This window comes from Diceros bicornis, chromosome 10, assembly GCF_020826845.1.
Source record: "Diceros bicornis minor isolate mBicDic1 chromosome 10, mDicBic1.mat.cur, whole genome shotgun sequence".
Lineage (NCBI taxonomy): Eukaryota > Metazoa > Chordata > Mammalia > Perissodactyla > Rhinocerotidae > Diceros > Diceros bicornis.
Genome location: NC_080749.1, coordinates 2,124,545 through 2,150,187, shown reverse-complemented (window position 1 = coordinate 2,150,187; position 25,643 = coordinate 2,124,545). Strand labels below are relative to the sequence as shown.

Genomic DNA, 25,643 nt, shown 5'->3' with positions numbered 1-25,643 from the left:
CAAGGTGCTTAACTTAATTACATCTGCAGAAACCTTTTTTCCAAATAAGGTCACCTTCAAAGGTTCCAAGAGTTAAGATTTAGACATATCTTTGGGGGGCCAATATTCAACTCACTACACCTAGCAAAGATGTGTAGGAAAGGAAAAGACCCATAGAGGATGGCTCTCCCAACACTGAGTGTCTTCTTAACAAGAGGACAGCTGTTGTGTCAGCCTGAGGCAATGATTAACATGAGCAAAGAACAAGTATGGAAAGGTTAAGGGAACATTTGAGACAAGGTGTCATATTTTACTAGAAATTAGGAAGCCTAGGAATAAATAGCGTGAGATAAATTAACTTGCACATCTAAGTGCCAGACACCGTTCTAGGTGCTGGGAATGTAACTGTTAACAAAACAAACACTCCTGCCCTCATGAAGCTTACATTCTAGGCAGGAGAGACAGATAGTAAAAAAACATTAAGAGGTAAAATTTCTAATATATTAGAAATGGAATCTGGGAGAAAAGCTTCTGAGGCAAGGAGAATAGCCAGTGCAAATGCCTGAGGCAGGAGTGGGCTTGTTGTGATTAGATGAGGAAGGTGTGAAGTCAGAAACTAGGAAGCCTCTGAGATTTGACACTCCTGACAAGCTAACAGGTTAGCCTGGCCCAGTTTCATATAAATATATACACACAACATCAGACTTCTGAATCAGAAATGGTTTATCAGTCAGAGTAAAAACAGCAGCCAGAATAGTATTTTGAGTTGGTTTCCCAAGGCCCTACCTGCCACAAGGGGATGTGAATGTCACTTGTGCAGGCAGTAGGTTTGCATCACAGGAGACGAACCTCAAAATTAGGAGGCTTGGAGATTTTATCAGAGCTGCTCATGACCTGCTCATCCTCTCCTCCAGAGAGAAATTACTTGTTGAAATCAAGTATCTCTGGGAGACAGAGAAAAGGGTCTCTAAGCATATTACCCTGGAATGTAGGCTACTCTCCAGGCAGAGAGGACTTTACCATCCTGGACATTCTCTGACTTCTGTTTGCTGTTCATTCATCCTTGGAAAGCTGGTTAGTGTCCTCTGCCCTGACATGCAGGAACATAAGAGAGCCAGGAGAACTGTCTCCCAAAACTAAGTGGAGTGATGTCAGGGAGCAAGAGCATCACAGGGTGAAGCTAGAGAGGTGACGTGAGCGCTTCTGTGCTTGGAGACCACAGGCATCACCTCGGTGTTGATTTGGAGGGAAGAAGAACCCTAGGAGGGTTCTGAGCAGGGTTCTCCGTGACCTGACTTCAGTGCCTAAGGGATCAGTGCAGCTCCTATGAGAACAGACTTGAGGGAAGCACAGCTGGGAGCAGGCAACAAGTTCAGGAAGGTGACTGCGTCATCCAGGCAGGAGATGGGGCTGGCTGGAGAAGGTGGCAGCAGAGGAGGTCATGAGAGGTGGTCAGATTTTGGGCATAGTTTGAAAGTAGAACTGATAGGATCTGCCAACAGCTTATATGAGAGAAAAGAATCAAAGGAGAATGGCTTCAAGGTTTGGACGGGAGGATGTCGAAGGGAGCTGCATTGAACTTCTTTCCTATCTCAGTGGAGCCAGTTCAAGCAGGAATCAGGACTTTCGTTTTGGAAATATTAAGTCTGGGATGTTCAAGTGGATATGTTGAGATTTAGAGTTCTGTGGTCTATATCTGAGATAAAGATCAAGAATTTGGAGTTGTGTTTACAAGGAATTCAAAGCCTACAGCTGGACCAATCACTAAGGGCGTGTGTTTGAATAGAAAAGAGAAGAGGGCCAAGGGCCAGGCCCTCAGTCAGGGAGGTGGAGAGTAAGCATCAAGAGATCAAGAAAGAGTAGTAGGGGAGGCAAGGAAGGAGGTGACCCAAACATGCAAAGAATCATGTGTTTCGAGAAGGAGAGAGTCAAACACTGCTGAATGATGAGTATGACAGGCCTGGGATATAGCAACACAGAGGACACTAAGGACCCTACTAGCAGCAGTTGCATAGGAGCGGTGGGAAGAAGGGAGAGAGGAGAGAGTGGGACACAACAGAGTCAGCCCTTTTGAGGAAGCAGCGAAATGGGGCAGGACAGTGCCTAGAACAGCAGGTGGGGTCCCAGAAGCGGTCTGAGACAAGGGTTTGAGTGCAAGTTGCTTATTTGGGAGGTTCAGGGGGAAGTGAGACAAGGAAAGGAAGGCAGTGGGTCAAGGGTGTGATACCATGCCAGCTCCCACTTTGGGCGGCTGGAGCTCAACTCTCTCAGGAAAGCTTTGGGAGCCTGTGGGAAATGCACACCTCCGAGTCACCCTGCTGAGGGGCATTTATATATCACCCTGTCATTTGCTGACTGAAGGCCTCCTAGGCAGAAGTGGAGGGAGTTCATTCCAAGGCACTTCTGGTCGAGGAAGGATGTGGCCAGGTGGAGGCAGGAGAAGGCCAGCCTTCACTCAGAATACGGCAGGACAGTGCTGGATGTGGGACCCCATGGCACCATAGCAGTGCTGGCAGGGATCTGGGTGCCCACAAGGGCCAGAGATGGTCACTCGAGGCTCTGGAGACAGGACAACAAACACAAATGTCTGAGTGTGGATGGTCTGAGGAAGTGAAAGGAAAGCAGGGTGGCTGGAGCACAGCACACGGGGCTGCAGAAAACATGGCCCCAGACACTCAGTCTCTGTCAAGTTTCTTGTGCTTTTTCCAAACATACTTTATGTGTATCCAAGGAAAAACATGTTTATATGTTCATACAAAAAGATTTTTCTTTTTTTAACCTAAGTTAATATACTCTTTTATTTTTTTCATTTTACAACGTGATTTGGAGATTTGTCCACACCAGTGCAGAGGTGTTCTTGTTCCCCCCACCATTTTTCCAGCTGCATAATCTTCCATCCTAGCATTTACTAACCAGGCCCCTACCGAGAACATTTTATTGAAGTGTTTCCACCCTTCTGCAACCACAGACAGTGCTACAGTGAATAACCTGTTGGAAGAGTCACTTTGGAGTTCCATGAGTACCCACGTATGATAAATGCCTAGAAATGAAATTTCTAGCTCAAAGAGTATGTGCATTTTTAATTCTAATAGATATTGTTAAAGTGCTCTCCACAGAGGGGGTATGAATTTATATGCCTCTCTATGAGAACGTGTGTCCTCATCTTAGCCAACACACTGTGTCATTAAACTTTTTGATCTTTACTAACATAAGTGAAATGGCTCTCTCAGTATAATTCTAATTTTCATGTTTATTACGCATGAGCTAGGGCATCTTTGCACATTTTTATTTTGAGTTTTTGGCCTTTACTTATTGATTCAAAGGAGCTTACTACATCTCAGAAAATTAGCCTTTTGTTTGATCTCAGTTGTAAATTTTTTTCAAGTTTTTCATTAATTTTCTGACTATGCTTATGGCGATTCTTGTGAGGTTGAAATATTTTTATGCATTAAAATGTATCAATATTTCTTTGGGGCTTCTAACTTGTCTTTCCACAGTTAGCAGGACTTCTGCAGTCCAAGATTATAAAGAAATTTTCCCATAACTTTTTCGAATACTTTTGTGGTTTAATATTTTACACTTAAATCTTTGATGTGTTTGGAATTTATCCTGCTGTAAGTTATGATGTATGGCTCAAACTTCTTTTTTCCTAAATGACGATTTAATTATCTTAATAACCTAGGTTAAATAAACCATTTTTCTGCCCATTGATTTATAATGCAACAGTTATCAAAGACGAGGGCCACTGGGCTTTAAGCAGGAGAATGCATAATCAAATTTACTTTCATTTATTTGTCTTAGGTAGAGCTTTTGATATCCTTCCAACTGTATAGACTTCTGTTTTATTCTGGAGATAATCCCTGAAAAAATAAGAAACCTTCCTATGTCTGTTGTAAAAATCCAGATTCACTCTTGCTCTGAACAACCGTATATGTGGCAACCCTATGATAAAGGCAACTTTATTGCCCCCACTTTACAGACTAGGAAACTGAACTGGAGGGAAATTAAGAAGCTTGCTCAAGATCACAAAACTGGTAAGTGACTGAATTCAAACTATTACCCACCACGATGCAGCCCTACTTAGTGTGAAGAAACACTAAATGACGCTGTGCTCAGTACAGTGATCACTGGGTTCCGCAAAGTGGGGAGAACAAAGGCACCTCTATCATGGGGTTGCTCGAAGACGGATGGCTCAGCCACGTGCGCATGAAGCACCCGGTCAACGATAGCTACTTGTAGTCATTTAATGACTGAGGGCTTCTCGCTCAGAGCCATATATTCTATACCACTGAACACTGAGACCTAGATCTGGGTTTGAAACTCAAACTAACAGCTGTTTTTCCTGAGCCTCTTTTTCATCTGTAAAGGGGTGCAGTGACAGTCCCTACTTACAAATATTGTTTTACAGATTAAATGAGACAAAATACGTGAAGAGCCCAGCCCGGTGCTCTCCTGCACACTCTACCTTGCAAGCCTATGGATTTCTCTATGTTGCTGGGCGTCTTCCCACTCAACTAGTCACAAGGGTGTTGTTCTCTTCAATTTCAGCAGAACTGCTCTTCATGCTGATCAGAATGCACAGCTGAGAACTGCAAACAGCTTGGCCTCAAACCTAATCACTAAAACATCTTACCTGAATCTGCCTACTGCAGCCCCACCGTCATGGCTTCTGATAGGAAAATGGGCTGAGTGGGTACCGGCCTCAGGACAGACCCCAGGAGACCAATGTTCTAACTGGCATTAGTTTCCCTTCTGTCAGGAGGAAATATGCCTCTTTCTTCTGCAATAGGCCCCTTCTCCTCTGAAACACTACTGCTTTTCCCCTTCTGGTCTCCGGAACCAAATGAACTTAATATTTCTGGATTAGAGGTTGGTCTATGGTCTAAATGACACCTTGACCCTCCTCTGCTACCAGCAGCTCCGGGGCCTCCTTCCTGCCTCTTTCCATCAAGGTCAGCTCCAATTTTCACCTGAAAGTTTGGACTCCAGGTGTTGCTGGCTTCCTGTTCCCTGTTAAGCTGGAGAATCCCTATATTTCTCATCAATTCCTGGTTTCTGCTGGTTGAGTTTCTTCTTGTGCAGAGATCTTATAGCACTTGATAAATTAAGCCACTGCCAGCAAGCACTGCTGCAGTCAAGGAAGGCAAGTTTCATCCTCCTCTCACCAACATTCAAAGGGCAAATGACTGGTGTCAGGACCTATATTGAATGCAGGGCCCAGAGCTAATTAGGGGCTGATGTTTACTGAGCACAAGGCAGGCTCCTGAACTAAGTCTTCATATTCTCTCTTCACTGGCTTCCCACAGTAACAGTATGAGGGCTGTGGCCTGGCTGGGCAGGGGCAAGTAGAGGCCTCGGTGGTCCATGCTCATCACAGACACAAGACAGCTTTCCAACAGCCTGGGAAGGGCACTGTGTTGGGGAGGGAAGGCTGGGAGTCTGCCCAGATGAACCTGACGTCAGACAGACACCGTCGGGAAGACCACACTGAGGGAGGCTCACGGAGCAGGGTCAGGGCTCTGGACCATCAAGTGTGAATTTACTCTTGTCTTGCTGTCCACCTGGAGTTCTGTCTGGTTTGAAGGGGTGGGGAACTGTTTTCTGGCTGGGTAGTCCATCTGTCTGTCCAGCTGGAGATCAGCCTGGCTGAGTGTCTACCTGTTTAGATGGGGGTCTGTTTGGCTGTTGTCTTTCTGATTGGGAGTCTGCATGTCTGTCCAGCCAGGGGTTTGTCTGAGGGTCTTATCAAGCTGGGAGTCAGTCTGTCTGGAGTTCATTTTTCCAGCTGAGTCTATCTACTTGGAGGTTCATCAGTCTGTCTGGCTAGGAACTGGTCTGTCAGTCTGGAGTCAGTTGATCTTTCTGTGAGGCTAGAGGTCTGTCAAGCTGGCAGTCTGTCTGCATCTGCAGTCCAGCTCAAAGGTTGGGGGTCTCTCAGGCCAGGGGCCTGTGTGAACAGCTAGGGGTCAGTCTGGTTGGAGGTCTTTCTGTCTCTCAGTCTGGGGGTCTGTCTAAATAGGGTCTGACTTACTGGGGGTCCACCCCTTCATCTGGTTTAGGGTCTGTCCATCCAGCTTGGGATCTAGCTGGCCAGTTGGCTTGGGGTCCATCTACCTCTCCGGCTGAGGACAGTGTCTCACTGTCTGGCTGGGAGTCCATCTGTCCAACGAGGGATCCAACCACCCAACCGGTCCAATCTATTTGAGGGGCTGAGTCCATCTGTCTAGCAGGGAGTCTATCTGAAGGATCTGGTGATCCGCAGTGTATGCCCAGTTGGGAGATGGTGTAATAGTGCGGGTCGACCTGGCTATCTTCCCAGCAGGAGATGTATCAATTTGTCTGCCAAAATTTGAGTTCTGTGTAGTTAGTGAGTTGGTCGGGTCCATTCACCTGTCTGGAGGTCCACCTATCTGCCTAGTTGGGAGTCTGGCTGGCAGGTTGGGGTGTCTGTGCAATCAAGGGTCTGTCTGTGTGGCTGGTGTCTGTCTGGCTGGGAGTCCATCTGGCTAGTTGGAAGTCTATCTGACAAGGTCTGTCAGTTTGCCCACCTGGCTGTGGGTCTGTGTAACTGAGGGGTCTGTCTAGCTAAGAGGACATCTCTGTTGAGCTAGGGATCTGTTTATATCTGTCTGGGAGTTTGTCCAGCTAGGTAGAAGTCCATCTGGCTGGTGTCTGTCTGGCTGCCTAGCTGGGGGAGGGGTCCTGTCTTTTGGGTGGTCACTTTTGCTAGAAGTGGTCTGTCAGGCTGTTGGTTAGTCTTTCTCTATGGCTGGAGGTTCATTCATCCAGCTGTGGACTGTCCCTCTGAAGGCCTGTCTAGGGGTATGGCTATCTGCCTGTCCAGGTTGGGGGTCCATCTGTCTGTCTGCCCATCTGAGGATCTTTTTACCTGTCTGTGAAATCAGCCTGGTTGGCTGTTTTTATGCCTGACTTAGATCTGTCTTAAAGGGGGGGGTGTCCATCAGTCTTTCACAGGGTCCATCCATCTCTCTGTGTCTGAGTGAGGGGGGCTCAGATACTGAGATAAACTAATCTATTATGTGGTGATGGGGCAGTCTCCAGAAGCCCATCTGTCCATCCTCCCCTTCACAAGTAGGGGGCTGTGCCCAGCCCTTTGAGGTTGAGCCCATTGCTGATGTTTATTCTTGAATCTGCTCAGTGCAGCTTCACCAGCCATTATCTCCCAACTACCCCCACCTCCCATCCCAAGCCTTGAATGCTACGATCACTGGGGCAGAGCCCCCACATTTCCCACCCTGAGAAACTTTTATTTTGATCCAAGCCCAGCATTCCGCCCCCGCAGAGCATGGCCGTCAGCAGTCCAAGCGCCAAGGGGGAGTAACAGGCAGGCAGGCGGGGGCACAGCGCTCACACCCGGGTCCACTCGACAGGGGGGTCCCGGGGTCCTTTAGGCCTTCCAATACGCACGTTGAAGCCTGAGAAAGGAGGGGAACCATGGGTCTTATGGAGAAGCTGAGATGTGGAGAGGTAGGCAAATTGTAGAAGGCCATCCCGAAGCCTCCAGACCCTTCTGGTTTACTGCAGCCACATCCACAGGACTCTCAGGGCATGACTCCCATCCCACCATGCCTAAACCCCACACTCCTGGGCTTCAGTCAAAGCTGCAGAGTCCCGGCGACCCGGGCTTTGTCTGACTTACCTAGCCCACCGGTCTGAGCTCCCTCCGCCACGTCCTCGTAGGCGCCAGGCGCAGCAGGGCTTTGGTCAGCAGGAACTGCGGGCAGGAAACCAGCCCACGAGTCAACTCAGGCCGCCCCGCCGAGCTCGGCAGCCGGCCCGGCGCGGAGCCACCTCCCCGGGAGCCGGACGAGGTGGGCGGAGCCAAGAGCGAGACCGCAGCCCGCGAAGCCGACCCGGCCTCGGCCCCGCGGTTCGGCCTGTGACATTTCCGGCCGTGACAGGACCACGGGCGACAGTCCCAGAGGCGTGGTTAGGGAAGCACGGACGTCAGCCTCGGGGGCGTGACCAGGCCAGACCTGTAGGCGGGGGTCCGCGTGGCCGCCGGGGCCTCCCGACCCCAGCAAGACGGGGTCCGGAGAAGGAGCAGGTGGGTGCCGGCCCTCCCAGCCCCGCGCCCCGGGCCGGCCTCGACTCACCGCTGCCGGGGAGCGCCCCCCGCGCGTCCTCTGCGTGCGCCTGGGGCCGCCGGGCGCGCGGCGCCACCTGGCTGTAGAGCGGCGCCTCCTCCGTGCCGCGCGCCCCCGGCCCCAAGCCGGTGCCAGAGAGGACCCCGCGCTTCTGCACCACCGCGTACGTGTCGGCCATGGCGAGGGCCGGGGGCCCGGGTACCGAGATGCTCCTGCGGTGGGGAGGGCGGGGAGGAAGTGAAAGGACAGCGCCGAGGGAGGGAGGAAGGGAGGGGAGAGGGGAGCGTGCTCAGCGCACAAACCACAGCTTCCTTCCCCAGTTAAGGAGGGAGGAGGCGGGCGGCTCTCAGAGGGGAGAGGGAGGGGGCACTGGGTTCAGGGATCTCCGTTCTGTGTCGCTAGCGCCCAGCAAATTAGGTGGATGAAGGAGGTCAGAGGCCAGCCTGGCAGGTGAATGGGGCAGGGCATTGGTATTGAGAGGTGGTCATTTCTGTGTGTTTATTGAATAAGTGAATGAGAAAGTGGCATCTAAAGGGGAGGAAGGGATAGCCTCAAAATGGAGAGCTAGTCTCAAGGACGAAGGAGTGAAATCTCTACTGCAAACTAGAGTCAACTCCGTGTCCGCAGCACCCAACAGGAGGCCTGACAAGTGGGCGGCATCAAGAAATACCTGCTGAATTAATGACTGGGGGGGCAAGAAATGGGCTAACATCGGAACGAAGGGCTAGCCTTAGAGGCAGAGGCAGCGGGGTCCCTGGGATTAAAGAGTCATCTCAGGGCAGGTTCCCAGAGCTCAATTCAAAGAAAGGGCCAGTGAATATTTGATGAACTGAACAGCAATGAAAGGGCTGGTATTTCAAGGGTGAGAAAAGGGTTAGCTTCTGAGCATGAGAAATTGGAAAGGGAAGACTGAGAGGAGGGAACTGGGTACCTGAGGACCCCGCTAGGTAGGCGGGGTATGGCAGGAAGGGTCTGGGAAGTCCGGAGGGAGAGGGCATCATCATAGAGTGGGGCACAATTCTGGGGAAAGACAGGAGGGAAGGGCATGAGGCTTCAGGGGGTCTGGTCAGGCCCATGATGGAGGTCACCATGGGCTCTGTGGGGTAAGCTTAAGTAGGGACAGTCTGATAAGGGAGCAAGGAGGCAGACAAAGGTAGATATCCTAGTGAGTCAGTGCGCGCTTCCAGGAGTCCATCCAGGGCTGGATGCTGTGATGCTGGTGGTCACAGACTTCTGCCCTGGGTCCTGGTCTCTGAGGGTGTTGATGGTGGACAGGAAGAGAGTAGGAAGGGGGCCTTGGTACCTCCCTGAGGTTCTGGTAATGGGGGCTGGCATTTTGGAGTGCTGAGAAGAACATCTGAGCCACCGTTTGGTACAGGAACCTGTACTGTTCCTGGTGGAGGAAGAGGGGTCATCAGGAAGGGCAGACAAGAGGAGAAGGGCTATGTCCTTGCAGTGAGGACACTGAGGCTTGCACCTCTGTCTGTACAGCTGCAGGCCGCTGCTTCCGCATCTCAAGGACCACATCGAAGAGGCTGAAGTTGGGTGGGATCATCTGGGTCAGAGAGACAGGGCACATGAGCAGGACCTCGTGGGCATGAGACCCACACTGCACACCTGCACATGTATGCCCTCTTCATACCTGGGTCAGGAGCAACTGTCTCACATAATCCACAGTGCACAGGACGCCTGTTCGCCCACAGCCCGCACTGACAAGCGAGAATCAGAGCAAGCTCGGTCATGGCCTGCCCACAACCCCTTTTAGACAGGGCATTTGGGACTGGGGATGAGGGCCCACATCGGGGATCCCTGCAGCGCCTTTTGATTCTCAGAATCCCCAGATTACAATTTAAAGGAAGAGCCTTGTAATTGTTTACATTCATTGAGCATCAACTGTGTGCTCACCCCCTAGCTGGCAATCTGTGCTCCACAAAGGCTAACAGTTTCAGGCAAGGTGGTGTGAGCAAGTGTGGCTTCAGGTTTCTTGAAACAGGCACTGTAACTGCAAGGCTGGCTCCCAGGCCTGCACTGTCCTCCCTGCCTCCCTTCCCCACGCCCGGTCCTTTCTGTCTCACCAGACCCCCATAATGGCCACTCCTAGACCTGCAGTGGACACAGAGGGGGCTGAGACCAGAGCCCTGCAGGCGACGGGCTTCCTCCACCATGGCGAGCACGTGGTCAGGATTGCTGGGGACCCCTTTGTCTGGCCAGGACATATACTGCAGCTGGTACACAGAACGAGATTCCTGAAACACAGGAGAAGAGGAGCAAAGAATAAAAAAAGAAAGAAGGAAAAGCATTTATTGAGTACCTACTACATGTCAGGCCCAGTTCTAAATGTCTTCCATTTAAATCCAACGGATAACTGAGGAGATAGGTACTTTTGTTAATGCCCATTTTACAGATGAGAAAACAGAGACAGGAAACAGCTCTCCCCATCTGTGAGCCTCCTCCTCCCCTTTCAATACCTTCTGGAAGGTGACTTGGAGGGTCCTGAGCATGATGTCTACATTCAGCCATGTCTCCCTGGTCTGAAGATGGGGGCAGGTGGGAAGAGGGGAGAACAAAGACCACCAGGGCCGAACGACATATTGACAGGAAACAAGGATTTCTGATTAAAAGTCAAATACAAACAACATATTTTTATTTTTTAGCTTTTTTTTTGGTGAGGAAAATCAGCCCTGAGCTAACATCCATGCCAATCCTCTTCTTTTTGCTGAGGAAGACCGGCCCTAAGCTAACATCTATTGCCAATCCTCCTCCTTTTTTTCCCCCTTTTTCTCGCCAAAGCCCCAGTAGATAGTTGTATGTCATAGTTGCACATCCTTCTAGTTGCTGTATGTGGGATGCCGCCTCAGCATGGCCGGACAAGCGGTGCGTCGGTGCGCACCTGGAATCCGCACCCAGGCCGCCAGTAGCGGAGCGTGCGCACTTAACTGCTAAGCCACGGGGCTGGCCCCCCAAACAACATATTTTTAAAAATTCATTTAGCCCAAACATCCCCCATGGTTTTTGTGAATGAAACATTTCACAGAGGAGAAAAGAGGAACTATGATTAACAACCCAAACTAGCTCATTTACAGTGAAAAAGATTTCTTTTGTTCTAAAACATAACAGTTTTATTGTATTTATTAAGTAATAACTCTATGTATGACTTGAGGTGAGAGATTTTCCTGAGTTCTTTTAAAATGGTAAGGGAAATAAGATTTTAAGAACATAACCAGACACGTTGATATTACAGAGATAACCATGATCATAGTTAAAATGCAAAAGCAATGCATATATTGAGTTCTGACTGTCTGCCTGTGAGTACCAGAGAGCTCCCTGCAGTGTGAGGGGAAACATCATCCTTTCAGGCCCAGTCCAAAAGCTTTCCACTCTGAGAATCTTCTGTGAAACCTCCCACAACATCCAAGACCCCATGAACTCTTCCCACCTCTGACCCTACTCACCAGGGTGATGCAGAAAAGCCCAGTCTGCAATGGTTCCTCTTCTCGGGCCCAGTAACACTCACACTTTTTCTGCAGAAGGCAAGGGAGAAAGGGCAGGGAGTAAAGAGGCATGTCTGCTTCAGAGTTCAGCTCAGTGTGTCCACACTCCAACAGGACTCCCCAGGCATTGCTGGTGGAAGCACAGGGTGCTGCAGCTGTAATGGGTGCCAGCTGGCAGAGTTTTGTCAGATTGAACACACACCGACTTGGTGGAGATTTGAGCTTCTAACTGTGCAGGAGGAAGACACTCCAGAATACTCTCCTACTGTAAGCAACTTAAAAAACTGGACAAAATACATGAGCAACATTTTCAGACACTGGACCACAGACATTGCAGGACTGTGATCACTGAACAAAGGGAAACACATGAGTCAAACGCTGTGACCACCCCAGCTCACTGCCTAGAGGCTGCAGGACACTGAGTGTCCAGTGATCCCACTGAGTTGCGGAGCCAGAGATCGTGGCTCAGGGAGGCCAAGGCAGCTAGAATTTGAAGGGCAAGAGTTCTGGAAAGAACAGAGCTATGCAAACCAAAGCAAAAAAACTCCGTAAGTCTGCATAGAGGTCCCCTTCAGTCTTTAGCTGAATGATAATCTGAACACATGTAATGTGAAAACCCATGAGGCAAGGCAAGAATGACTTCCTCTGAAAGAGTAGTAACAAGGGCCCTGTAAGATTAACGTTTCCTAGAGCTCACAATGCGACATAAATAACTTACATCCCCTCCAGCCAGAGTGGAGAGATCTGATTGATTATAAGAGGCATTCAGTAGGGAACCCAGAGGGACCACACATTAGAAGTAGAGCAAAATTAGTTCTAGAATAGAACTAGATGTGCCACAAAAAACTTAAAAACAAGCCTTAAAATGATCAAACATCCAATAGTAACTGCTTTCCAGAAAAAGTCCAACACTCTTTAAAGGAAGACAACAAAATCCAACACTTAACCTGTGTAAAATTAAAAATATCAAGCATCCAATAAAAATTTACTAGACATAGAAAGAAGCAAGAAAATGTGACCCATGACCAGGAGAAAACTCAGTCAGTAAGAAAAGACCTGATAGAGGGCCGGCCCCGTGGCTTAGCGGTTAAGTGCTCGCGCTCCGCTGCTGAAGACCCGGGTTCGGATCCCGGGTGCGCACCGAGGCACCACTTCTCTGGCCATGCTGAGGCCGTGTCCCACATACAGCAACTAGAAGGATGTGCAACCATGACATACAACTATCTACTGGGGCTTTGGGGGAAAAATAAAAAAAATTAAAAAAAATAAAAAATAAAAAGACCTGATAGAGATAAGGAAAGAAGCAGACAAAGACCTTAAAACAGCTTTTATAAATGTTATAAATATACTCGAAGATAAAAAGGAAAACATAAACGTGCTGAAAAGTGAAATGAAAGATATAAAAAAGACCTAAATGGAACTTCTAGAGAGGAAAAATAAAATATATGAAATGAAAAGTTCACTGTCTAATACCAGAAGAAAATATAAGTGAACATGAAGACATAGCAATAAAAACTATTCAAAATGAAAAAGAGAAAAAATGGGAAAAAAATGAACAGAGGATCAGTTACCTGTGGAAATACATCAAGTAGTCTAATATCTGTGCACTTGGAGTCCAGAACAAGGGAAGAGAGAGGGAAGAACAGAAACTACATTTGAATAATAGCTGGAAAATTTTCCAAATTTGATGAAACTATGAACCCACATATCCAAGAAGGTCAACAAAACATAGGGAGAATAAACATAAAGCCACACCAAGGTGGATCATGATCAAATTGCTGAAAAACAGTGGTAAAGAGAAAACCTTAAAGTTTCACACAAGAAAGACACATTACATACGGAGGAACAAAGAGAGGAATGATGAAGAACTTTGTCAGAAACTCTGCAAGCCAGAGGCCAATGGTGTGATATCCTAAAAAGACTGAAATTAAAAAACAACAACAACACAACTTTTAGACAAACAAAAGCTAAGAGAATTTATCACACGCAAATGTGCGCTATGAGAAATATTTAAAGTAAGCTCTTCATATGAAAGGAACATGATAGCAAATGGAACGTGGACGTACACAAAAGAATGACAAGTAAAGAAAAAGTAAATATGTGGCCAAATATAAAAGATATTTCTAATTTTTAACATCTTTAAAAGATAATCTAGGGGCCAGCCTGGTGGCGCAAGCGGTTAAGTGCACGCGCTCTGCTGTGGAGGCCCGGGGTTCGCTGGTTAGGATCCTGGGCGCGCACCGACGCACTGCTTGGCAAACCATGCTGTGGCAACATCCCATATAAAGTGAAGGAAGATGGGCACAGATGTTAGCCCAGGGCCAGTCTTCCTCAGCAAAAAAAAGAGGAGGATTGGCGGATGTTAGTGCAGGGCTGATCTCCTCACTAAATAAATAAATACATACATAAATAAATAAATAAAATAAAAGATAATCTAGGAGCCAGCCCGGAGGCACAGCAGTTACGTTTGCACACTCTGCTTCTGCACCCAGGGGTTTGTGGGTTCAGATCCCGGGCACACACTGACGCACTGCTTGTCAAGCCATGCTGTGGTAGCATCCTATATAAAGTAGAGGAAGATGGGCACAGATGTTAGCCCAGGGCCAGTCTTCCTCAGCAAAAAGGGCAGGATTGGCAACAGATGTTAGCTCAGAGCTAATCTTCCTCTCTCTCTCTCACACACACACACACACACACACACAAAAGATAATCTAATGAATTTTACCAAACAAGGAAGAATTAATAGCAATTATTCACTAACTTTTCCAAAAAAATTGAAGAAGGAACATTTCCCAACATATTTTATGAGGCCGGTATTACTCTGATACCAAAACCAGACATAGACATCACAAGAAAAGAAGACTACTAACCAATGTCTCATGAATATAGACACAAAAATTCTCAACAAAATAGTAGCAAAGGATTATACATCATGGAAAGGAAGAAGCAAACTCTCAATCTGCAGATGACATGATGTTATATATAGAAAACCCTAAAGAATATACACGCACTATTAGAGCTAATAAACAAGTTCAGCAAAGTTGCAAGATATGGGATCAATACAGAAAAATCAACTGTATTTCTATATAGTCAAAACTATTTGGTTTGCAATAAGCAAACCGAAAATGAAATTAAGAAAACCACTCCATTTACAATAGCATCAAAAAGTACAAACTCCTTAGGAATAAATTTAACAAAGTACAAGACTTCTAAGGAATAAATTTAACAAAGTGCAAGACTTCTAAACTAAACGCTACAAAACATCACTGAAGGAAATAAAAGTGGACCTAGATAAATGGAAAGACATCTGTGTTTATGGATTGGAAAGCAATATTGTTAGGGTGGCCATACTCCCCAAATAGATAAAGTCAATGCAATCCTTGTAAAAGTCCCAGAAGGCTTTTTGGGAAGCTGATCTCAACATTAATATGTTCACATTGATACGTGTGTTGTGGACACCCATGATCACCCTCAGGTTTGAGGATTCACTAGCAGACTCACATAGTTGTACTCATGGCTATGATTTATTGCAATGAAAGGATACAGAACAGCAGCAGAAGGAAAAGGTGCATAGGGCGAAGTCTGTGGAAACAAGGCACCAGTTTCCCAGGATCTTCTCCTGGTGCAGCTGCACAAGATGTGCTTAATTCCCCCAGCAATGAGTTGTGGTCACACATGTGAAATGTCCACAGGGAAGCTCATTAGGGACTCAGTGCCCAGGGTGTTTATTGGGGCACTCTATGAGGTATCTAGGCACCCTCTGATTAGCATGTACCAAAACTTCAGACTTCCAGAAGGAAAGCAGGTGTTCACTTAAACCATATCGTTTGTATAAACAGTTTAGGTGTAGTGAGCCACTCTTAGAAATCCAATTTCAGCCAAGAGCCAACCTTGTAGGAAGGCCTTTTTAAGCATAAGCAGTTATGCCTGCTATGTTAACTCTTTTCTGCACAGCAAGTGACCCAGAAGAACCAAAACAATCTTGAAAAAGAACAAATTTGGAGAACTCATACACCCTGTTTTCAAAACTTACTACAAAGCTACAATAATCAAAAACCTGTAGTACTGGCATAACTATAGACATATCAATCAATGGAATAGAATTGAGAGTCCAGAAATAAACCCTTACATTTATGGTCAATTGATTTTCAATAAGGGTACCAAGACCACTAATGGGGAAAGCACAGTCTTTTCAACACATGGTGCTGTGACAATTTAATATCTACATACAAAACAATGAATTTGGACCCCTACCTCACACCATATACAAAAATTAACTCAAAATGAATCAGAGACCTAAATGTAAGAAATAAAAAATAAAATATAAAACACTTAGAAGAAAACATAGGAGTAAATCTTTATGAGCTTTTGTTAGACAATGACTTCTCAGATACAACAGGAAAAGCACAAGCAAAACAATAGATAGATTGGAATTCCTCAAAATTAGTAAGTGTGCTTCAAAGGACACTATCAAAAAAATGAAAAGACAACCCACAGAATGGGAAAAATATTTGTAAATCATGTACTGATAAGGGACTTGTTTCCAGAAGAACTCTTACAACTCAATAATAAAAAGACAAATAACCTAATTAAAAAATGGGCAAAGGATCTGAATAGATATTTGTCCAAAGAAGATATACAAATGGAAAAATAAGCACATGAAAAGATGTTCACATCATCAGGTAAATACAAATCAAAACCACAATGAAATACCACTTTCCACCCATTAGGATGGCTAATAAAAATAAAAACAAAAACAGAAAATAACAAGTGTTGGTGAGTGTATGGAGAAAGTGGAACTCTTCTGCACTGCTGATGAAACTGTAAAATGGTGCAGCTACTGTGCAAAACAAACAAACAAAAAAATTAAACATAGAATTGCCATATGATTCAGCTAGGTATATACCCCAAAGAATCGAAAACAGGGACTCAAAACAGATACTTATATACCAATGTTCATAGCATTATTCACAATAGCCAAAAGGTAGGAACAACCCAAATGTCCATCAACAGATGAAGAGATAAACAAAATGTGGTATGTACATACAATGGAATATTATTCAGCCTTAAAAAGAATGACATTCTGATGCATGCTACAATATGGATGAACCTTGAAAACATTGTAAGTGAAATGAGCCAGACACAAAAGGACAAGTACTGTACCATTCCACTTGTATGAAGCACCTGGAATAGGCACATTGATAGAGACAGCAAGTGGAACAGATGCTGCCAGGAGCCGGGGAGCGGGGAATAGGGGGAATTGTTAAATGGCACAGTCTCTGTTTGGGTGATGAACAAGTTCTGGAAATGGAGAGTGTTGATGGTTGTACAACACTGTGACTGTACTTAATGCCTCTGAGTTGTATACTTTAAATAATTAAAATGGCAAATTTTATGTTATGTATATTTTACTACAATTGGAAAAAATTCACAATGAAATACCACTTTACACCTAGTAGGACGGCTATAATAAAAAAAAAAAAGACAATAACAAGTGTTGGTAAGGATGTGAAGAAATTGGAACCCTCATACATGGCTGGCTGGAATGTAAAATGATGTAGCCACTGTAGAAAACAGTTTGGCAGTTCCTCAAAATGTTAAAAATAGAGTTACCATATGACCCAGCAATGCCACTTCTAGGTGTATATCCAAGAGAAATGAAAACATACTTCTACATAAAAACGTGCAGACACAAATGTTCATAGTAGCATTATTCATAATAGCTCCAAAGTAGAAAAAAATTCTATAAACTGATTAATGAATAAATAAAATGTGGCAGATCCATTCAATGGAATATTATTCAGCAATAAAAAAGAGTGAAGTATTGATGCATGCTACAATATGCATGGACTTTAAAAACATTATGCTAGGGCCGGCCCCATGCCTTAGCAGTTAAGTGCACGCACTCCACTACTGGTGGCCTGGGTTCGGATCCCAGGCACGCACCAGTGCACCGCTTCTCCGGCCATGCTGAAGCCGCGTCCCACATACAGCAACCAGAAGGATGTGCAACTATGACATACAACTATCTACTGGGGTTTTGGGGGAAGAAAAGGAGAAGGATTGGCAACACATGTTAGCTCAGAGCCGGTCTTCCTCAGCAAAAAGAGGAGGATTGGCACGGATGTTAGGGCTGATCTTCCTCACACACACACACACAAAAACACTATGCTAAGTGAAAGAAGCCAGTCACAAAAGACTACATACCATATGATTGCATTTCTATGAAAAGTCCAGAGTAGGTAAATCTACAGAGACTAAAAATAGATTAGGGGTTGCTTAGGGTGGATGTTGGTGGAAAATGGGGAGTGACTGCTAATGGATACAGGGTTTCTTTATGAGGTGATAAAAATGTTCTAAAATTTATTGTGGTGATGGTTGCATAACTCAGGAATATACCAAAAACAATTGAATTGCATGCTTTAAATGGATGAATTGTAACTCAATACAGCTGTTTTTTAAAAAAGATAACTAAAGCAAAAATAATAGCAGTGTATTGTGGAGTATATTTCATATTTAGAATTAAAACCTATCACAACAATAGCATAAAACATGGAAAGGGAAAACTGAAATAGGCTATTGTAAAGTTCTCATATTGTACATGAAATGGGATAATATTATTTGAATGTAGACTGTGATAAGTTAACGATACGTATTGTAAACCTTAAACTCACCACTAAGCGTACCAAGAGGTATTATTATTTAATGGAATAATATTCCATTGAATGTATCTACCACATTTTATTTAACTCATAAGTGAATAATGACTATGAAATTGACTCATAAAAATTCTCAATCTGAAAGAAGAAGGGAAGAAAGAACAGATGGAACAAATAGAAAAAAAATAGCACTACCATATGATCCATCAATTCCACTTCTGGGTATTTATCCAAAGAAAATGAAAACACTAATTCAAAAAGATATACGCACCTCTATGTTCATTGCAGCATTATTTACAGTAGCCAAGACATGGAAGCAACCTAAGTGCCCATCAATGGATGAATGAATAAAGAAGATGTGGTGTACATATATATATATAATATTATATTATATATACACAATGGAATATTACTCAGCCACAAAAAAGAATGAAATCTTACCATTTGTGACAACGTGGATGGACCTTGAGGGCATTATGCTAAGCAAAATAAGTCAGAGAAAGAGAAATACTGTATGATTTCACTTATATATGGAACCTAAAAAAGGAAAAAAAAAAAACTAACAAAACAGAAACAGACTCACAGATACAGAGAATAAACTAGTGGTTGCCAGAGGGAAGGGGCTGGGGCATTGGGCAAAACAGGTGAAGAGGATTAAGAGGTACAAACTTCCAGTTATTCATGAAGATATAATATACAGCATAGAGAATATAGTCAATAATATTGTCATAATTTTGTATGGTGGTAGATGATAACTAGAAATATTGTGGTCATCATTTTATAATGTATAAAAATATTGAATCACTATGGTGTACATCTGAAACTAATATAATACTGTACTTCAATTATACTTCAATCAAAAAAAAAAGACCCTATCTCAAAAAAAAAAAAAAGGAAGAAAACAAAAAGCAAGATGGTAGATTTAGATCCAACATTATTGATCATTACATTAAAGACTAAATACTCCAATTAAAAGCAGAGATTGTCAGACTTGATAAAAAAGTAAGTCCCTACAATATGCCACCTACATGAAACACTGAAAATAAAGATGAATATAGACAAAAAGTAAAAGAACGGAAAAAGAGATATCACACATTCTTTAATCTAGAGAAATTTAAATGGCTATATTAATATCAAAGTACACTTCAGAAAAAGGAATATTACCAGAGATAAAGAGGGACATTACATGTTAGAAAAGGGATTGATTCATCAGGGAAACAATCCTAACTGTATACGCACTTAATTACAGAGTTTTAAAATACCTGAAGCAAAAACTGACAGAACTGAAAGGAGAAATACATACACCTAAAATTAGAGTTGGAGACTTTAAACACTCTTCTTCCAGCAAATAATAGGACAAGTAGACAAAAAAAATCATAAGAATAGTTAGATTTGAATAATATTATTGACAAAGTTGTCCTAATTGACAGTTATAGAATGGTTGGAGGTTTCAACATCCCTCTCTCAGCAACTGATAAGAACATTTAGAGAAAAGAAATCAGTAAAAATATATAATATACAGTAAAGATATAGAAGATATTAAGTGTCTTTCAAAAAAGATACAATCCATTTGACCTAACTGATATTTATAGAACACTCCACTCAACAAAAGCAGAATACACATTCTTTTCAAGTGCACACAGAATATTTACCAAGATAGACCGTATTCATATCCATAAAACAAGTTTCAGTACATTTAAAAGGATTGAAATCATGTAAAGTTGTTCTTTGACCACAATGGAATTAACTGAAACTTAATAACAGGAAGATGCGTGGAAAAGTCCACAATATTTCAAAACTAAGCACAGCCATGGTCAAAAACCATGGATCAAAGAAGAAATCACAAAGGAAATTAGAAAATATTTTCTTTTTTTTTGTTTGTGAGGAAGATCGGCCCTGAGCTAACATCTGCCAATCCTCCTCTTTTTTTGCTGAGGAAGACTGGCCCTGGGCTGACATCCATGCCCATCTTCCTCTACTTTATATGGGACGCCGCCACAGCATGGCTCAGGAAGCGGTGTGTCTGTGCGCGTCTGGGATCCGAACCAGCGAACCCCGGGCCACCGCAGCGGAGCGTGAGCACTTAACCGCTTGCACTACCGGGCCAGCCCCAGAAAATATTTTCAACTGGTTGAAAAAGAAGACACAACATATCAAGTTTGTGAGATGCAGCTAAAGCAGGGCTTAGAGAAAAATGAATAACGTTAAGTGCTTACATATGAAAACAGAAAAATCTCAAATCAATTATCGAAGTTTAAGAAACCAGAAAAAGAAGAGCAAGTTAAACTTAGAAAACTAGAAGGAAGGAGGGCCAGCCCTGTGGCTTAGCGGTTAAGTGCGGATGCTCCGCTACTGGCGGCCTGGGGTTCGGATCCCGGGCGGACACCCACTTACCGCTTCTCCGGCCATGCTGAGGCCGCGTCCCACGTACAGCAACTACAAGGATGTGCAACTATAACATACAACTATCTACTGGAGCTTTGGGGAAAAAAAGGAGGAGGATTGACAATAGATGTTAGCTCAGAGCCGGTCTTCCTCAGCAAAAAGAGGAGGATTAGCATTGATGTTAGCTCAGGGCTGATCTTCCTCACACACACACAAAGAAAACTAGAAGGAAGGAAATGATAGATATAAGAGAAGTAATTAATGAAATAGAAAATGAATAAAAACAATGGAGAAAATGAATAAAACCCAAAGGCGGTTCTTTGAAAAAATAATAAAATTGATAAACCTCTAGCTCAGAGATTGGTTAACTTTTTCTATAAAGGGCCAGATAATAAATATTTTAGACTTTGTGAGCCATACAATCTACTTAACTTACAAGTCCTGACCTCTGACACTGTAGCATGAAAGGAGGTATAACCAGCATGTAAACAAATGTGTGTGGCTGTGTTCCAGCACATTCCATTTACCAAAACAGGCAGCAGGACAGATTTAGCATAAAAGCTGAAGTTTACCCATCTTTACTCTAGCCAGACTGACATGGGAAAGAGAGACACACAGACCACAAATTACCAAAATCAGGAAGGAAAAATAGGCATCACTACAGACTGTACAGACTCCATGATCAGCCAGTCACCCCAACAATACTTAGCCCACCCCTAACCCTGTCCATGGGGCAGGCCAGGATGCAGAAACCATGTGGCTGCAGTGTTGACATACATTGATTAACTAATTTATGCTAACAGGCAAAACAAAGATCCCTGCCCTCATGGAACTTATCTTTTAGTCAGGGAGACTGAGAATAAACAATGTACACAATGCATTAGTAGATTATCTTGTATATTAGAAGCTGGTAAGAACTGTGAAGAAAAAAAGAAAGCAGGACAGGGAAGGAGCGTGGCAGTGCTGGGAGTATTAAATGGTGTGAGACCCAGGAAGGTCTCACTGAGGAAGCAGCATTTGAGCAAACACCTGAAGGCAGAAACGGAGCAAGCCAAGGGAAGAGTGCCTGGACCGAGGGAACAGCCACGGGACGGGCCCAGAGGCAGAGCGATCCCTGGCACATCTAAGAAACAGCAAAAGCCAGAGTACTTTGAGTGGAAAGAATAAAGGGGACAGAGGTGGGAAGAGAGAGCACAGCTGTACCAGGGAAGCTGCAGTATAGGGCCTTATGGTCTATGGTGCAGTATGGGGTGGGAAGACTGGCAGGAGAGGGGTTGCCAACACTGGAGGGAGGCACTGCATGGATAAAAGGGAAAAGATCAACAACAAATTAAAGAGAGTAATAGTGGGCTTTCAACAAAGCTACAGTGAGGTCACTCCAAGAACTGGACCCTTGAGTCATGGGATCAGGGAGGAGCTAGCAAGATTTCTCCTGCCACCCGCCTGGACGAGGAAAGGCATTCTAGAGGTAGACAACACCTACCCGCCCATTCTCCGTCTCTCCACACGCCATCAGGATCACCTAGACAAGAGGAGTCAGGGGAGAGGGAGGTGATTTGGATTAGGGGGTGGGGGAAATGGGGTGAAGGGAGGACTCAGAACCCAGGCCCCACCTCACACTCCCCCAAAGCTGACCTTGACTCCAAACTCCCAGACCATGCGCCAGAAGTCTAGCAAGGTGTGAGGCAGGGGGCCCTGCGTGGCGATGTAGGCCTGGCTTCCGTCTGTGCCCTGGTAAAGGCTGAGTTCACTACCGAGGTCCCGCGGTTGCCCCCACCACAGCCGCCCCTTTCCTGACTCCCAGCCTGACCCGGATGAAGTTGCCATTGATGTAGTCGCCGTGTCCCTCCTCCTGGAGCAGAGAGAGGATCACTCTTGTCTGATCATCTGCCAGCGGGAGAGGTGAGAAACGTGTAGTTTGGGGGTGACAGGGGCATCAAGGCCCTGACAGGCTCCTGCATGAAAGCCAGCATGGGGCAGCACACCTCGCAAGGATCCCCCTGGGGGGCACTCCGGGCTGCTCGGGAGAAATGCAGCCGCGGCAAAGCTCTGGGAGAGAGAGCGCTGCAGTATACGGTGACCCTGGACTGCACGGGGTGGGGGGCGAGTGCGGAGCCGCACCAACTCCTCGGAAGCCCCCGACTTACATGGCAGCACGTCTTTGTAGCGGTTCTTTCTCACGTTCCCTGGCCGACTGCCAGCCTCGGTGGAGCACAGGTTGCTACTCTTCCAGGCGGCTGAGCGGGCCCGGATGTCCTGGCGGGAGGCACCGTGAGCGACCGGGAGGAGAGAGGAGCCAGGTCAGAGTCCAGGCTGATTGTAATGATACAATAATAACAGCGGCTCAGAGCGCCTTCTCTGTGCTAAGGGCACTGAATCATCACAAGGTCCCTCTGAAGTGGGTTCTATTACCGACGTCCCCATTGTGCTGGGGGAGAAAGCTGGCGCACCACATGGCTGAGAGACTTGCAGAAAGTCCCACCCAAAGTGGAAGTGGCACAGTGAGGGTTGAACTCAGACCTCTCAGCATCCACTCCGTATTACACTGTATTGTAATACACTAATTGTAATGTATTATGTATTTAATAGAACAAACACGATATGATATATATGACAATATACAATGTGTATGAATTATAATGTATAACATTATTTATGTAACAAGATACTATAGGTACTTTATTATTGTTAGATTATTACAATTAGTGAATAGTACATTACCATCATCATCAGTTATTCATAATCATGGCGACATAAGTAACAGCTACCAAGCCACCAGTGGGTTTGAGCCACCATTCTAAGTGCTTTACTTGTGCCCATCCTGTCATTTAAAAACTCATGGACATCCTAGTGTAGTGGGGACCACTATTGATGTTTCTACTATACAGATGAGGAAACCACCACCCAGAAAGGCCTAAAGACTCCTGTGAGTGCAGGCACTGCCCACCACCTGGCCCTCGGACCAGGGGTCCTCAGCAGGGCTCACTGTCCCAGACTGGGCCAGACCGGATGGGCATGACACTGTATGCCACCTGGGTATTATATGTTTACATTTACTAGATACATTTTCATATTGAACAAATGATATATTTTGCATTTATTATACATTTCTTAGATACAGTATCTTTTTATATTTGTGTAAATTACTTAGATTTATATTATAGTACTTTTATCTATGTGTTACATATTTTATATTTACTTAGGAACTTATTGAATAACTGCTTATTTTATAAATTATAATTTTATATGCTGTATTTATGTTCTGTTGTTTTATGAAGTTAAATGTTTATTGAGTAAATTGTAATTTAAAATCATTAATTTTACATAGTCACTGTATTTTATACTTAAAATTAATAAATTTGTTTCTATTATCTATTTTTATCATACTTAGTGATTATAGTCATTTATTATATAAAGTATTTATATCATATATTTATCAAACATTTTTATATATTTATTATATATCACATCTTTCTAAATTTGATATATGTCACCATATATTGCATTTACATACTTGCATAGCATATGTCTATATTTGTTACATAAGTTACTGTATTTAAAACATCTCATTAGGCGTGGTATGCAGTGCCTATCACGCTGCAATAGCATTCCTTAAGTGTGGCTTGCACTACCTCATTGTAATGTTTAGAATATTTATAACTAATGACAAAGGCTCCTACAAAGTGAGCGCTCAAGATGTGCTAAGCGCTTTTTACCCATCCCAGTTATTTAATCCTTTAAATCTTTAACGTCCCTATTTCACCCAAAGAGAAACAGAGGCCAGAGGGGCTGGGTAATCCGCCCCGGGCCACAAAGCCGACAAGAGGACAGTGTCCACACCCTCGGCGCACAGGGCCTCTTGGTTCTTCTTCCCCCAGCCCCTCCCTTCCCAAGACCACAGAGGTGACCGCCGGGTCGCCTGGAGCGCAGGTGCGCGCCCGCCCTCCCCAGCCGCCCCGCCCAGCCGCGGGATTGTTCCGAGCGCTACGAGGGCACGGGGACCCGAGGGTGTCTGCGGCCCCGCCCAGCCTGGCCGTGGACTTCGCCCTCCGGGGCCCTGCGGGCGGAGAGTGACGACAGGGAGAGAGCGCGACAGAGAGAGGTGCTGGGGAAAGAAAAATAGACCTCGAGGAGAGGAGACGCCGCTAGACGCCAAGAGAGGGGCAAAGCGCAGCAGGGCGCACGGAAGAGACGTCCGGAGAGTCCAGGGCGAGGAGCCAGAGAGCACCGCGCGGCCGTCCACACTCGCCCACTCACGCTGAACTCGCTGGCAAGGATCGCCCCCTCCCGGCCGCCCCGCGCCTCCAGCTGCTCCACGAAACTCCGTGCCGCGTCCAAGCTTCGGCTCATGGCGCCGCTGGCCAGCGAGATCCGCTCCGCCGCTGCGTTCGGTGCTCTCAGCGAGTGTAGACAGTGCTGGAGGCGGACTGCCTCCTTTCTCGCCAGTCAATGGAAGCGCGCAGCGGCCGGCAGGGCGCGCCCCTCGGCCAATGACATTGAGAGGCCACTCCTGCCCCGCCCACAGGCGTCCGGACCCGGGCGGTGCCAGAGCCCTGGGTCCTCTCCGGCTGCGCCGGGGAAGTGAGTCCAGCGCGAGTGCTTCCCTTTTCGTGGCCGCCGCGCCGGCTGGCTGAGTCCGCAGAGTCCCACGACACTCCCTCATGCTTGGGCCCAGGATTCGCGGCCAGGACGACCTCCCTGCGAGTCCGGCGCTGGGTGAACGGTCACGCGCCCTAGCCTGGCTTCCCGGACTGTCTCCTGGGAGCTAGGCTGGCTCGGCGTCCGAGCCAGGGTGGGTCGGCAGCTATGAATGGAGAGGGCCGCCGAGGTCGAGCTGCAGCTTCTGCGTCGGGGCCCCCGGGCGGGTGGAGTCCGCGCTGTGCGCTCCGACGGGGTTCGAGGGAGGTCAGGCGGGGTAGCCGCGGGGAAAAATGACATTGCGGCACCTGTGCTGTGGGAAAGACCGAGTGGAGGCGAATGCTTCCGTATTGATGTATTTCCTGAGGTTCCTTCTTTTTCTG

The 25,643-nt window shown here is 45.7% G+C and overlaps 1 protein-coding gene across 3 annotated transcripts; it reads right to left on the bottom strand.

The window, feature by feature from the left end:
- Nucleotides 1–2,317: 2,317 nt before the first annotated feature.
- On the bottom strand, nt 2,318–25,474 carry PTPN18 (protein tyrosine phosphatase non-receptor type 18). 3 transcript variants are annotated; one of them, XM_058548702.1, is made up of 15 exons: nt 24,880–25,474; nt 22,770–22,878; nt 22,433–22,509; nt 22,258–22,353; nt 22,106–22,144; nt 11,540–11,608; nt 10,556–10,618; nt 10,191–10,333; nt 9,730–9,796; nt 9,565–9,642; nt 9,391–9,480; nt 9,019–9,107; nt 8,097–8,299; nt 7,640–7,714; nt 2,318–2,538 (listed from the first exon to the last, which is right to left on the bottom strand). In XM_058548702.1, exons 1-15 carry the CDS (start codon nt 24,970–24,972, stop codon nt 2,435–2,437), a joined length of 1,395 nt encoding a protein of 464 aa, XP_058404685.1. In that variant the 5' UTR covers nt 24,973–25,474; the 3' UTR covers nt 2,318–2,434. The 3 variants fall into 3 exon arrangements, with proteins under 3 accessions (XP_058404685.1, XP_058404686.1, XP_058404687.1); XM_058548703.1 differs by lacking the exon at nt 2,318–2,538 and adding an exon at nt 7,227–7,415 and having other exon boundaries at nt 24,880–25,450; XM_058548704.1 differs by lacking the exons at nt 2,318–2,538; nt 9,565–9,642; nt 9,730–9,796 and adding an exon at nt 7,227–7,415 and having other exon boundaries at nt 24,880–25,445.
- Nucleotides 25,475–25,643: the final 169 nt, after the last annotated feature.